Source organism: Oncorhynchus tshawytscha, unplaced genomic scaffold, assembly GCF_018296145.1.
Source record: "Oncorhynchus tshawytscha isolate Ot180627B unplaced genomic scaffold, Otsh_v2.0 Un_contig_6598_pilon_pilon, whole genome shotgun sequence".
NCBI classification, from domain to species: Eukaryota; Metazoa; Chordata; class Actinopteri; order Salmoniformes; family Salmonidae; genus Oncorhynchus; species Oncorhynchus tshawytscha.
In genome coordinates, this window is record NW_024609609.1 from 152501 (window position 1) to 167763 (window position 15263).

General features: G+C 49.8%; 1 protein-coding gene across 4 annotated transcripts in view; it reads right to left on the minus strand.

The window, feature by feature from the left end:
• Positions 1-14850, minus strand: part of LOC112240172 (Golgi integral membrane protein 4) — a 26089-nt gene extending 11239 nt beyond the window's left edge. For 2 of the 4 annotated variants that reach the window (XM_042316248.1, XM_042316246.1), the window contains exons 1-5: positions 14042-14737; positions 1175-1249; positions 1005-1054; positions 655-708; positions 421-571 (exon numbers count right to left, since the gene is read on the minus strand). In XM_042316248.1, the coding sequence (XP_042172182.1) occupies positions 421-571; positions 655-708; positions 1005-1054; positions 1175-1249; positions 14042-14228 (517 nt within the window). In that variant the 5' untranslated portion in view covers positions 14229-14737. The other 2 variants (XM_042316249.1, XM_042316247.1) reach the window with 2 other exon arrangements.
• Between the last annotated feature and the right edge of the window lie 413 nt (positions 14851-15263).

Consider the following 15263-nt stretch of genomic DNA (forward strand, 5'->3'; position numbering starts at 1 on the left):
GTGGGTGGCTGTCTCCCTGGCTGGGTGGGTGGCTGTCTGTCTGTCTCTGGCTGGCTAGCTGGTTGGCTGTCTGTCTGTCTGTCTGTCTCTGGCTGGCTAGCTGGTTGGCTGTCTGTCTGTCTGTCTGTCTCTGGCTGACTCTGGGTGGGTAGCTGGCTGACTGACTGGCTCTGGGTCTGTCCGTCGCTGTCTGTGGGTGGGTGGGTCGCTGTCTGTGGGTGCGTCGGTCCATCTGTGGGTGCGTCGGTCCATCTGTGGGTGGGTCAGTTGCTGTCTGTGGGTGGGTGGGTCCGTCTGTGGGTGCGTCAGTTGCTGTCTGTGGGTGGGTGGGTCCGTCTGTGGATGCGTCAGTTGCTGTCTGTGGGTGAGTGGGTCCGTCTGTGGGTGGGTCCGTCCGTCCCAGTCCGTGAGTGGGTGCACCTTTGAGTTTGGAGACTTCCATCTCTTTGGTCTGCTGTAGTTTGTCGAAGCGGTCCTTGTGTTCGTCCAAGGCCTTGCCGTGGTCCTCTCCCTGAATCTGATGCTGCTCCTGCAGTTCATCGTGCTGCTTCTTTAGGACCTCATGCTGCTTCTAAAACAACAAGGACAGAGTGTGGATGTGTGTGTGGGTGAGTCAGTGGGTCTGTGTGTGTGTGTGTGTGTGTGGATACTGACCTTCAGCATCTGGTGCTGTCCATGTAAAGAGTTGAATTTATTGCTGGAGTCCTGCTGTTTAACAAACAGAAACGACAAACATTTAGAATCCCCGTCTCTACTCGTCCTTTAATATTACCAACAACTCCAAACACACACCCCTCAGAGGCATTTCAGCCCACAGCAGGAAGTGACATCAGTGCTGCTGACCTAATAAAACCATTAGAATAGAACTGTTGCTCAGTCTGGACAGATGTTGGCAGTCAGACAGAATCATTTAACAGTCCTACTAAACCAGATGGGCACATTAATGCTGAATTTAACAGCATCTCTTTCTGTCATTAGTACTAGAGCTGAGGACTAAGGCCTACCTTCTCCGTGTTCAGTGACTGTTGGGCTTCAAGTTTATACACCAGATAATCTGATGGAGAAAGGAGGGGAAGATATGATGGAATCGCCACGGTTGTAAAGAGTGTATGATTGAGGGTTGATGTTCTTCATGTAGTAATTTAGACAGTATTGTCTGCTCTCTCTCTCTCACCCTCTTTGGCCTTCTTGTGCTCCATACGTTCCTTCTGCAGAGACTTCTCTAGACGCGAGCGATGCTCATACACCACTGAGAAACAGAGAGGAGGAGGATGAGGGAGAGAGAGAGAGAGAGGAGGATGAGGGAGAGAGAGAGAGAGGAGGATGAGGGGGAGAGAGAGAGAGAGAGAGGAGGATGAGGGGGGAGAGAGAGAGAGAGAGGAGGATGAGGGGGAGAGAGAGAGAGAGAGAGGAGGATGAGGGGGAGAGAGAGAGAGAGGAGGATGAGGGAGAGAGAGAGAGAGAGAGGAGGATGAGGGAGAGAGAGAGGAGATGAGAGAGAGAGAGAGAGAGGAGGATGAGAGAGAGGATGAGGGAGAGAGAGAGAGAGAGAGGAGGATGAGGTAGAGAGAGAGAGAGGAGGAGGATGAGGAGAGAGAGAGAGAGAGGAGGATGAGGGAGAGAGAGAGAGAGGAGGATGAGGGAGAGAGAGAGAGAGAGGAGGATGAGGGAGAGAGAGAGAGAGAGGAGGATGAGGGAGAGAGAGAGAAAGAGGAGGATGAGGGAGAGAGAGAGAAAGAGGAGGATGAGGGAGAGAGAGGAGAGGAGGATGAGGGAGAGAGAGAGAGAGAGGAGGATGAGGGGAGAGAGAGAGAGAGGAGGATGAGGGAGAGAGAGAGAGAGGAGGATGAGGGAGAGAGAGAGAGAGAGGAGGATGAGGGGAGAGAGAGAGAGAGGAGGATGAGGGAGAGAGAGAGAGAGGAGGATGAGGGAGAGAGAGAGAGAGAGGAGGAGGGAGAGAGAGAGAGAGAGGAGGATGAGGGGAGAGAGAGAGAGAGGAGGATGAGGGGAGAGAGAGAGAGAGGAGGATGAGGGAGAGAGAGAGAGAGAGGAGGATGAGGGAGAGAGAGAGAGAGAGGAGGATGAGGGAGAGAGAGAGAGAGAGGAGGATGAGGGAGAGAGAGAGAGAGAGGAGGATGAGGAGAGAGAGAGAGAGAGAGGAGGATGAGGGGAGAGAGAGAGAGAGGAGGATGAGGGAGAGAGAGAGAGAGAGGAGGATGAGGGAGAGAGAGAGAGAGAGAGAAGAGGATGAGGGAGAGAGAGGAGGATGAGGGAGAGAGAGAGAGAGGAGGAGGATGAGGTAGAGAGAGAGAGAGAGGAGGATGAGGGGAGAGAGAGAGAGAGGAGGATGAGGGAGAGAGAGAGAGAGGAGGATGAGGGAGAGAGAGAGAGAGAGGAGGATGAGGGGAGAGAGAGAGAGAGGAGGATGAGGGAGAGAGAGAGAGGAGGATGAGGGAGAGAGAGAGAGGAGGATGAGGGAGAGAGAGAGAGGAGGATGAGGGAGAGAGAGAGAGGAGGATGAGGGAGAGAGAGAGAGGAGGATGAGGGAGAGAGAGAGAGGAGGATGAGGGAGAGAGAGAGAGGAGGATGAGGGAGAGAGAGAGAGGAGGATGAGGGAGAGAGAGAGAGGAGGAGGATCAAATCAAATTTGTTTGTCACATACACATGGTTAGCAGATGTTAATGCGAGTGTAGCGAAATGCTTGTGCTTCTAGTTCCGACAATGCAGTAATAACGAACAAGTAATCTAACTAACAATTCCAAAAAAACTACTGTCTTATACACAGTGTAAGGGGATAAAGAATATGTACATAAGGATATATGAATGAGTGATGGTACAGAGCAGCATAGGAAAGATACAGTAGATGATATCGAGTACAGTATATACATATGAGATGAGTATGTAAACCAAGTGGCATAGTTAAAGTGGCTAGTGATACATGTATTACATAAGGATGCAGTCGATGATATAGAGTACAGTATATACGTATGCATATGAGATGAATAATGTAGGGTAAGTAACATTATATAAGGTAGCATTGTTTAAAGTGGCTAGTGATATATTTACATCATTTCCATCAATTCCCATTATTAAAGTGGCTGGAGTTGAGTCAGTGTCATTGACAGTGTGTTGGCAGCAGCCACTCAATGTTAGTGGTGGCTGTTTAACAGTCTGATGGCCTTGAGATAGAAGCTGTTTTTCAGTCTCTCGGTCCCAGCTTTGATGCACCTGTACTGACCTCGCCTTCTGGATGACAGCGGGGTGAACAGGCAGTGGCTCGGGTGGTTGATGTCCTTGATGATCTTTATGGCCTTCCTGTAGCATCGGGTGGTGTAGGTGTCCTGGAGGGCAGGTAGTTTGCCACCGGTGATGCGTTGTGCAGACCTCACTACCCTCTGGAGAGCCTTACGGTTGAGGGCGGTGCAGTTGCCATACCAGGCGGTGATACAGCCCGCCAGGATGCTCTCGATTGTGCATCTGTAGAAGTTTGTGAGTGCTTTTGGTGACAAGCCGAATTTTTCAGCCTCCTGAGGTTGAAGAGGCGCTGCTGCGCCTTCTTCACGATGCGGTCTGTGTGAGTGGACCAATTCAGTTTGTCTGTGATGTGTATGCCGAGGAACTTAAAACTTGCTACCCTCTCCACTACTGTTCCATCGATGTGGATGGGGGTGTTCCCTCTGCTGTTTCCTGAAGTCCACAATCATCTCCTTAGTTTTGTTGACGTTGAGTGTGAGGTTATTTTCCTGACACCACACTCCGAGGGCCCTCACCTCCTCCCTGTAGGCTGTCTCGTCGTTGTTGGTAATCAAGCCTACCACTGTTGTGTCATCCGCAAACTTGATGATTGAGTTGGAGGCGTGCGTGGCCACGCAGTCGTGGGTGAACAGGGAGTACAGGAGAGGGCTCAGAACGCACCCTTGTGGGGCCCCAGTGTTGAGGATCAGCGGGGAGGAGATGTTGTTGCCTACCCTCACCACCTGGGGGCGGCCCGTCAGGAAGTCCAGTACCCAGTTGCACAGGGCGGGGTCGAGACCCAGGGTCTCGAGCTTGATGACGAGCTTGGAGGGTACTATGGTGTTGAATGCCGAGCTGTAGTCGATGAACAGCATTCTCACATAGGTATTCCTCTTGTCCAGATGGGTTAGGGCAGTGTGCAGTGTGGTTGAGATTGCATCGTCTGTGGACCTATTTGGGCGGTAAGCAAATTGGAGTGGGTCTAGGGTGTCAGGTAGGGTGGAGGTGATATGGTCCTTGACTAGTCTCTCAAAGCACTTCATGATGACGGATGTGAGTGCTACGGGCGGTAGTCGTTTAGCTCAGTTACCTTAGCTTTCTTGGGAACAGGAACAATGGTGGCCCTCTTGAAGCATGTGGGAACAGCAGACTGGTACAGGGATTGATTGAATATGTCCGTAAACACACCGGCCAGCTGGTCTGCGCATGCTCTGACGGCGCGGCTGGGGATGCCGTCTGGGCCTGCAGCCTTGCGAGGGTTAACACGTTTAAATGTCTTACTCACCTCGGCTGCAGTGAAGGAGAGACCGCATGTTTTCGTTGCAGGCCGTGTCAGTGGCACTGTATTGTCCTCAAAGCGGGCAAAAAAGTTATTTAGTCTGCCTGGGAGCAAGACATCCTGGTCCGTGACTGGGCTGGATTTCTTCCTGTAGTCCGTGATTGACTGTAGACCCTGCCACATGCCTCTTGTGTCTGAGCCGTTGAATTGAGATTCTACTTTGTCTCTGTACTGGCGCTTAGTTTGTTTGATAGCCTTGCGGAGGGAATAGCTGCACTGTTTGGTAACATGACTGAATACAGACACCTTGCCCTGATTAAAAGCAGTGGTTCGCGCTTTCAGTTTCACACGAATGCTGCCATCAATCCACGGTTTCTGGTTAGGGAATGTTTTAATCGTTGCTATGGGAACGACATCTTCAACGCACGTTCTAATGAACTCGCACACCGAATCAGCGTATTCGTCAATGTTGTTGTCTGACGCAATACGAAACATCTCCCAGTCCACGTGATGGAAGCAGTCTTGGAGTGTGGAGTCAGCTTGGTCAGACCAGCGTTGAACAGACCTCAGCGTGGGAGCCTCTTGTTTTAGTTTCTGTCTGTAGGCAGGGATCAACAAAATGGAGTCATGGTCAGCTTTTCCGAAAGGGGGCGGGGCAGGGCCTTATATGCGTCGCGGAAGTTAGAGTAACAATGATCCAGGGTCTTTCCACCCTGGTTGCGCAATCGATATGCTGATAAAATTTAGGGAGTCTTGTTTTCAGATTAGCCTTGTTAAAATCCCCAGCTACAATGAATGCAGCCTCCGGATAAATCGTTTCCAGTTTGCAGAGAGTTAAATAAAGTTCGTTCAGAGCCATCGATGTGTCTGCTTGGGGGGATATATACGGCTGTGATTATAATCGAAGAGAATTCTCTTGGTAGATAATGCGGTCTACATTTGATTGTGAGGAATTCTAAATCAGGTGAACAGAAGGATTTGAGTTCCTGTATGTTTCTTTCATCACACAATGTCACGTTGGACATAAGGCATACGCCCGCCCCTCTTCTTACCAGAAAGATGTTTGTTTCTGTCGGCGCGATGCGTGGAGAAACCTGTTGGCTGCACCGCTCGGATTGCGTCTCTCCAGTGAGCCATGTTTCCGTGAAGCAAAGAACGTTACAGTCTCTGATGTCCTCTGGAATGCTACCCTTGCTCGGATTTCATCAACCTTGTTGTCAAGAGACTGGACATTGGCAAGAAGAATGCTAGGGAGTGGTGCACGGTGTGCCCGTCTCCGGAGTCTGACCAGAAGACCGCCTCGTTTCCCTCTTTTTCTGAGTCGTTTTTTGGGTCGCTGCATGGAATCCACTCTGTTGTCCTGGTTTGTAAGGCAGAACACAGGATCCGCGTCGCGAAAAACATATTCTTGGTCGTACTGATGGTGAGTTGACGCTGATCTTATATTCAGTAGTTCTTCTCGACTGTATGTAATGAAACCTAAGATGACCTGGGGTACTAATGTAAGAAATAACACGTAAAAAACAAAAAACTGCATAGTTTCCTAGGAACGCGGCGAGGCGGCCATCTCTGTCGGCGCCGGAAGCTCTCAGGAGAGAGAGAGAGAGAGAGAGAGAGGAGAATGAGGGAGAGAGAGAGGAGAATGAGAGGAGGGAGAGAGAGAGAGAGAGGAGAATGAGGGAGAGAGAGAGAGAGAGGAGAATGAGGGAGAGAGAGAGAGAGAGGAGAATGAGGGAGAGAGAGAGAGAGGAGAATGAGGGAGAGAGAGAGAGAGAGAGAGGAGAATGAGGAGAGAGAGAGAGAGAGAGGAGAATGAGGGGAGAGAGAGAGAGAGAGGAGAATGAGGGAGAGAGAGAGAGGAGAATGAGGGAGAGAGAGAGAGAGAGAGGAGAATGAGGAGAGAGAGAGAGAGGAGAATGAGAGAGAGAGAGAGGAGAATGAGAGAGAGAGAGAGAGAGAGAGAGAGGAGAATGAGAGAGAGAGAGAGAGAGAGGAGAATGAGAGAGAGAGAGAGAGAGAGGAGAATGAGAGAGAGAGAGAGAGAGAGAGGAGAATGAGGGAGAGAGAGAGAGGAGGATGAGGGAGAGAGAGAGAGGAGGATGAGGGAGAGAGAGAGAGAGGAGGATGAGGGAGAGAGAGAGAGGAGGATGAGGAGGGAGAGAGAGAGAGGAGGATGAGGGAGAGAGAGAAAGAGGAGGATGAGGGATGAGAGAGAGAGAGAGAGGAGGATGAGGGAGAGAGAGAGAGAGAGGAGAATGAGGGGAGAGAGAGAGAGAGAGAGGAGAATGAGGGAGAGAGAGAGAGAGGAGAATGAGGGAGATGAGGGAGAGAGAGAGGAGAATGAGGGAGAGAGAGAGAGAGAGGAGAATGAGGGAGAGAGAGAGAGAGAGGAGAATGAGGGAGAGAGAGAGAGAGAGGAGAATGAGGGGAGAGAGAGAGAGAGGAGAATGAGGGAGAGAGAGAGAGAGAGGAGAATGAGGGAGAGAGAGAGAGAGAGAGGAGGATGAGGGAGAGAGAGAGAGAGAGAGGAGGATGAGGGAGAGAGAGAGAGAGAGAGAGAGAGGAGGATGAGGGAGAGAGGAGGAGGAGAGGGAGAGAGAGAGAGAGGAGGATGAGGGAGAGAGAGAGAGGAGGATGAGGGAGAGAGAGAGAGAGGAGGATGAGGGAGAGAGAGAGAGAGGAGGATGAGGAGAGAGAGAGAGAGAGGAGGATGAGGGATGAGAGAGAGAGAGAGGAGGATGAGAGGGATGAGAGAGAGAGAGAGGAGGATGAGGGGAGAGAGAGAGGAGGATGAGGGAGAGAGAGGAGGATGAGGGAGAGAGGGAGGAGGATGAGGGAGAGAGAGGAGGATGAGGGAGGGAGAGAGAGAGAGAGGAGGATGAGGGGATGAGGGAGAGAGAGAGAGGAGGATGAGGGAGAGAGAGAGAGAGGAGGATGAGGGGGAGAGAGAGAGGAGGATGAGGGAGAGATAGAGGAGGATGGGGAGAGAGAGAGAGGAGGATGGGGGAGAGAGGAGGATGAGGGAGAAGGATGAGGGAGAGAGGAGGATGAGGGAGAAGGATGAGGGAGAGAGAGAGAAAACAGAGGATGATGAGGGAGAGAGAGAGAAAACAGAGGATGATGAGGGAGAGAGAGAGAACAGAATGATGAGGGAGAGAGAGAAAACAGAGAGGATGATGAGGGAGAGAGAGAAAACAGAGAGGATGATGAGGGAGAGAGAGAAAACAGAGGATGATGAGGGAGAGAGAGAGAAAACAGAGAGGAGGGTGAGGGAGAAAGAAAATAGAGGAGGATGAGAGAGAGAGAAAACAGAGAAGAGGGTGAGGGAGAAAGAGTTACTGTGAGGGGATGTTCTCACTGGGCCATCTGGACTGGAAGCTAAACAGAAAGCTGTCTATGATACAAACATTTAGACTGTGTGTGTGTGTGTGTGTGTGTACACGCACACACACACAATTATAGGCTTTGAACAGGCAACAGATCCTTTGCTGTGTGTGTACTGTACGTGTGAGGGTGTTCTGTATTGGTTCAGAGTGTGTATTCTGGCATTGCCATTCACTGAATGATAGTCAGGTGTGATAGTCCACAGTCCCTGAGATTGACCTCTCACCTTTACCTATCCCCACCTCTTCTCAAATCCCAAAGCGGTTAAAGGAAGTAATAATTTTACAAGCAGAATGGCACGGTTGGGAGGAGAAGCTTTATTTCCATAAAGTTATAAGAAGAACTATGAGTCTTTGTCGATAAGAGACAGAGTGTTTCTCCAGACTTTAAAAAGGGGGTAGAGTGACATCATGAAAACCAAAGTCAAATAGCCAACCCAACACGTTGTCCGTATAATACAACCTGGAAAATCATAGCAGCACCGAAATGTCAGAGCGCCTGTGCCGTCGCCACAGCGCCCTGTGCCAGAGCGCCCTTTGCCAGACCGCCCTGTGCCAGAGCGCCCTTTGCCAGACCGCCCTTTGCCAGAGCGCCCTTTGCCAGAGCGCCCTTTGCCAGACCGCCCTGTGCCAGAGCAGACCCCTTGCCAGAGCGCCAGACCCTTGCCAGAGCGCCCTTGCCAGAGCTGTGCCAGACCGCCTTGCCTTGCCAGAGCGCGCCCTTTGCCAGAGCGCCCTGTGCCAGCCAGAGCGCCCTGTGCCAGAGCGCCTTTGCCAGAGCGCCCTTTGCCAGACCGCCCTTTGCCAGACCGACCCCTGTTGCAAGACCGCCCTGTGCCAGACCGACCCCTGTGCCAGACCGCCCTGTGCCGTCACTGTATTACAATAGGCAGCTTAACGAAGGCCTATTGTACATATGCACTCAACATCACAGGTTTAAACAGTGAGTCCCTTTAACACAACACATATTCTGGGTAGGCTACATCTCATTACCGCCACTGATTTGGACACAAAGGGACTGGAAGCAACAAGGTGGTAGGAAGCCGACCTGTACGTCCACCTGTCCACTTCTCAGGTGAGTGTGGGTGAAGGAAAGGAAATGAGGAAAGGAAGAAACGTAAGACTATTGAGAGATACCCATAGACTGGGACCATACCTTTACCAGGCACCTAGACATGAGAGAGTGGTCTGAGCTGTGCAGCTCCAGTGTGTTCATTTCTCAGTGCCAGTGATCTCTTTTAGATTAGGCCATGCATCTCTCTCAGTCAAGACCGTCGGGGCCTGATGGATTAGGTGAGGGGAAGTCAGGACAGAGACAAACTGTGAAGCAAAAACACACACCACTGGGAGACAGAAGAGAGGTAGAGAGAAGGAGAGAGGTAGAGAGGGAGAGAGAAGGAGAGAGGTAGAGAGAAGGAGAGAGAAGGAGAGAGGGAGAGAGGTAGAAAGAAGGAGAGAGGAGAGAGGTAGAGAGAAGGAGAGAGGTAGAGAGAAGGAGAGAGGTAGAGAGAAGGAGAGAGGTAGAGAGAAGGAGAGAGGTAGAGAGGTAGAGAGAAGGAGAGAGGTAGAGAGAAGGAGAGAGGTAGAGAGAAGGAGAGAGGTAGAGAGAAGGAGAGAGAAGGAGAGAGAAGGAGAGAGGTAGAGAGAAGGAGAGAGGTAGAGAGAGGTAGAGAGAAGGAGAGAGGGAGAGAGGGAGAGAGAAGGAGAGAGAGGGAGAGAGAAGGAGAGAGGGAGAGGGGTAAGAAAGAAGGAGAGAGGCAGAGAGAGGTAGAGAGAGGAGAGAGGTAGAGAGAAGGAGAGAGGTAGAGAGAAGGAGAGAGGTAGAGAGAAGGAGAGAGGCAGAGAGAAGGAGAGAGGTAGAGAGAAGGAGAGAGGTAGAGAGAAGGAGAGAGGTAGAGAGAAGGAGAGAGGTAGAGAGAAGGAGAGAGGTAGAGAGAAGGAGAGAGGTAGAGAGAAGGAGAGAGAAGGAGAGAGGTAGAGAGAGGTAGAGAGAAGGAGAGAGGTAGAGAGAAGGAGAGAGGTAGAGAGAGGTAGAGAGAAGGAGAGAGGTAGAGAGAAGGAGAGAGAAGGAGAGAGGTAGAGAGAAGGAGAGAGGTAGAGAGAAGGAGAGAGGTAGAGAGAGGTAGAGAGAAGGAGAGAGGTAGAGAGGTAGAGAGAAGGAGAGAGAGGTAGAGAGAAGAGAGAGAGGTAGAGAGAAGGAGAGAGAGGTAGAGAGAAGGAGAGAGAGGTAGAGAGAAGGAGAGAGGTAGAGAGAAGGAGAGAGGTAGAGAGAAGGAGAGAGGTAGAGAGAAGGAGAGAGGTAGAGAGAAGGAGAGAGGTAGAGAGAAGGAGAGAGGTAGAGAGAAGCAGAGAGGTAGAGAGAAGCAGAGAGGTAGAGAGAAGGAGAGAGGTAGAGAGAAGGAGAGAGGTAGAGAGAAGGAGAGAGGTAGAGAGAAGGAGAGAGGTAGAGAGAAGGAGAGAGGTAGAGAGAGGGAGAGAGGTAGAGAGAGGGAGAGAGGTAGAGAGAAGGAGAGAGGAGAGAGGTAGAGAGAAGGAGAGAGGGAGAGAGGTAGAGAGAAGGAGAGAGGAAGAGAGAGGGAGAGAGGTAGAGAGAAGGAGAGAGGTAGAGAGAAGGAGAGAGGTAGAGAGAAGGAGAGAGGTAGAGAAGGAGAGAGGTAGAGAGAAGGAGAGAGGTAGAGAGAAGCAGAGAGGTAGAGAGAAAGAGAGAGGTAGAGAGAAGGAGAGAGGTAGAGAGGTAGAGAGAAGGAGAGAGGTAGAGAGAAGGAGAGAGGTAGAGAGAAGGAGAGAGGTAGAGAGAAGGAGAGAGGTAGAGAGAAGGAGAGAGGTAGAGAGAAGGAGAGAGGTAGAGAGAAGGAGAGAGGTAGAGCGAAGGAGAGAGGTAGAGAGAAGGAGAGAGGTAGAGCGAAGGAGAGAGGTAGAGAGAAGGAGAGAGGTAGAGAGAAGGAGAGAGGTAGAGAGAAGGAGAGAGGTAGAGAGAAGGAGGAGAGAGAAGGAGAGGTAGAGAGAAGGAGAGAGGTAGAGAGAAGGAGAGAGGTAGAGAGAAGGAGAGAGGTAGAGAGAAGGAGAGAGGTAGAGAGAAGGAGAGAGGTAGAGAAGGAGAGAGGCAGAGAGAAGGAGAGAGGTAGAGCGAAGGAGAGAGGTAGAGAGAAGGAGAGAGGTAGAGAGAAGGAGAGAGGCAGAGAGAAGGAGAGAGGTAGAGAGAAGGAGAGAGGTAGAGAGAAGAGAGAAGGAGAGAGGTAGAGAGAAGGAGAGAGGTAGAGAGAAGGAGAGAGGTAGAGAGAAGGAGAGAGGTAGAGAGAAGGAGAGAGGTAGAGAGAAGGAGAGGTAGAGAGAAGGAGAGAGGTAGAGAGAGGTAGAGAGAGAGAGAGAGGTAGAGAGAAGGAGAGAGAGGTAGAGAGAAGAGAGAGAGGTAGAGAGAAGGAGAGAGGTAGAGAGAAGGAGAGAGGTAGAGAGAAGGAGAGAGGTAGAGAGAAGGAGAGAGGTAGAGAGAAGGAGAGAGGTAGAGAGAAGGAGAGAGGTAGAGAGAAGGAGAGAAGGAGAGAGGTAGAGAGAAGGAGAGAGGAAGAGAGAAGGAGAGAGGTAGAGAGAAGGAGAGAGGTAGAGAGAAGGAGAGAGGTAGAGAGAAGGAGAGGTAGAGAGAAGGAGAGAGGTAGAGAGAGGTAGAGAGAGAGAGAGAGGTAGAGAGAAGGAGAGAGAGGTAGAGAGAAGGAGAGAGGTAGAGAGAAGGAGAGAGAGGTAGAGAGAAGGAGAGAGGTAGAGAGAAGGAGAGGTAGAGAGAAGGAGAGAGGTAGAGAGAAGGAGAGAGGTAGAGAGAAGGAGAGGTAGAGAGAAGGAGAGAGGTAGAGAGAGGAGAGAGAGAGAGAGAGGTAGAGAGAAGGAGAGAGAGGTAGAGAGAAGGAGAGAGGTAGAGAGAAGGAGAGAGAGGTAGAGAGAAGGAGAGAGGTAGAGAGAAGGAGAGAGGTAGAGAGAAGGAGATAGGTAGAGAGAAGGAGAGAGGTAGAGAGAAGGAGAGAGGTAGAGAGAGGTAGAGAGAAGGTAGAGAGAAGGAGAGAGGTAGAGAGGCTGAGGGAGGAGAGTAAAAGGGACAAGGCAGGATGGAGTGGGAATGAGGCATTGAATCAAGTCTAGAACAGTGTTCAAACCCAGAGAAACCCCTGTTGTACCAGGAACAAACAACGCTGTGTCCCAGGTCTCAAGCTCGAAAAAAAGGACCCATCCCATAACCCCACCGCCACGGGGCGCCATACAAGCTGCCCACACAACGACATCTGCCCAGTACAGTTGAAACTGGGATTCATCCGTGAAGAGCACACTTCTCCAGCGTGCCACCGGCCATTGAAGATGAGCATTTGCCCACTGAAGTCGGTTAGGACACCAAACTGCAGTCAGGTCAAGACCCTGGTGAGGACGACGAGCACGCAGATGAACTTCCCTGAGACGGTTTCTGACAATTTGTGCAGATTTTCTTCAGTTGTGCAAATCCACAGTTTCATCAGCTGTCCGGGCGGCTGGTCTCAGACGATCCAGTAGGTGAAGAAGCCGCATGTGGGGGTCCTGGGCTGGCGTGGTTCAATATGATCTGTGGTCGTGAGGCCGGTTGGACATACTACCAAATTCTATAAAACGACGTTGGAGGTGGCTTATAGTAGAGAAATCAACATTCAATTCTCTGGCAACATCTCTGGAGGACATTCCTACAGTCAACATGCCAATTGCACACTCCCTCAAAACTTCAATCTGTAGCATTGTGTTGTCTGACAAAACTGTTAGTTTTAGATCAGCCTTTTATTGTCCCCCAGCACAAGGTGCACCTATAATGATCATTATGTTCAATCAGCTTCTTGATATGCCACACCTGTCAAGGTGGATGGATTATCTTGCCAAATGAGAAATGCTCACTAAACAAAGACGTAAACAAATTTGCGGATTGTTGTTGTTGTTGAGAAATGTGCATATGGAACATTCCTGGGATCTTTTATTTCCACTCCTGAAACATAGGCCCAACGCTATATGTTACATTTACATTTTTTGTTCAGTGTATTTGACTGATACATCTCTTTGATTGCAACTTAAGACTTCTCACTTCAATGCAGTTATTGTCAATTGCTCTGCGTGAGACTGTCTGCTAACTGTCTAGTAGACAACATTCAAATACAGTAACTAGGCTACTGAGTGGAACTTGGTCACCAGAGTCGTTGGCAGATTGAAGGGGCCAGTCTTAGTAATGTTCGGCATGTGATGTAACAGCTGCACCGTTGTCAAAAGCGGAAAATGTGAATCGATATTCCCCGACAGGCTGTGTTACGGTCCATCTCTAAATATAGGTCACATTAATGCTATCAACAGTGGAGAGTAGATATTGAATGACAGCGAGGGGAACAAAAGCATCACTCCACAACAATGAGAGGACACTGAAGTGTGTTACCTCAGACAGAATTTGAGTGAAGCGCTGTCCAATCCATTCGACGCGGGTCTATTCTTAATTGACTGTCCATCTGGGCATACAGCGCATTTACAACACGGAACCACCACCATGTGTGTAGCCTAACCGAGGTGATATAACAAAGTATATGACCATTGAAGTGTACGTTTTGAACTAACCTAGAAAGCACAATTGTACAACCAAACATAACAATTGGTGGTTTCGTTTATCTACAGGCTAGGGCCTACATAGAGAAAGCAGCTGTAGAGGGAGTGACCTATGACTTTAGAATGCCAGGCGACTGACCGGTCTGACTCGTGAGGTTTCCAGAGGTGCAGAGCCTTTGGACACCGAGGCCACCAGGTGGGTCCGACCTTACAGCCATAAGTCATTTATCAAGAAAGGACATTCCATGGGACTCGACCAAACTCCAAATAACCTCTTAGGCGCCGGTATTATGCTTTGGCTAAATGTGGGATGATATGTGCTAAACTCAAGTTCAACCCACCCACCCTCCATTACAGTAAACAGCGCCAGCAAATGCAAAACAAGCCACCGCGGTGACTGTCACGATTTCGACACTTGTTTCAAAAACTGATGCACTTGTTTATTTTAGTAAAATCAGATATCGCTAAAGAAGAATGAAAAGGAAGTCATTCGAACATCTCCTTCTCGCCTTCCTTTCGTTTATTTGTTCCAACCTCTGTTCTGGAAAATATTTACCTTGAAGCTGCGCCGAGAGCGACTCTTGATGTTGCTGGTACTTGACAGCCATCGCCTCAGTCCTCTTCAACTGATTGTGCATCTCATACGATATCATCCCGCCATAAATCATTCCGAAAAGCACCGTGATGAGAAGGAGAGACTGGAAGATTCTCCGCTGCCTCCGAGAACACACTCCGTTCCCCATGATTGAATCGCTCCTCTCCCCGCCGCCTGCACAAGCGATCGTCGGGTCACTCGTGTGCAAACTTCGTCTAAAACTTTCTACTATTAACTACCTCGAGCCCCTTCTCACCTCAGTCGTCCCCAAGCATTATTAAACAAAGGGAACCAGAAACACTTTAAAGATGAGGCAAGTTTAGTGAATATGTTGGATTCATTTTGGCCCACAAAACGGCGTAGCCACATCCACGAAGGAATCCGTTTTTTAATTTATTAAAAAAAAAAACTTTCCCTTGGATTTTCGTTTGACAACACTACACACAGCAAACTCTCTCCGATATGTCATGAGAAGCAGAATTTGTCATTGTGCTTATTAATGTAGAAGCAATGCTCACTCTATTCGGAAACAAAACCAGACCGGATGTAACAGATTCCCATTGCAACGCGTTCAGATTTTGTCCATCCCTGTATAATAGAAATCAAAATCCCGATATATACGAGGCCTACAAACACTTTCAATTTTAGTTACGTGTCACTTACGCAGCGCAGCTTCCATCCAACAGCAACTACGAAGGAAGTCCTTCCCCAATCAAATCCCGAACAACCCGCACTCAGCCGAAAACACTTTCCTCATTGGACACATCGGGGTTCGGTCAATCACCTTTAGGAACGTGTGGGCGGGGCGGGGGGGGATGGAGGACGTGAGCACAGAGTTTCTACCCCCAGAGGCGCAACATCGCAATTCTTCCGGGAATGCTTGTGAAACATGGCCGGGGTTTGAGAAGTCAATGAGAGAAGTGAAAAAGTATTTCCTAAATTATTCATTTTCTAGAAATATAAAAGGCAGAACCTAGATTAGAGATTGTCTTAAGTATTTGAACATGTTCTTACTCCAACCTCGAGAAAGTGACAAACTGACACGTTTTCATTTTCGTCAAAAACAACTTTATATCGAAGGAATGCCTTTGAGTTGACAGCCTGCACATGCGCAGTTCGGTGTGAGACGACCGGAAGACACTGTCCCCATGGCATTGCATACAAGCGCGATCGGGGATTTCTA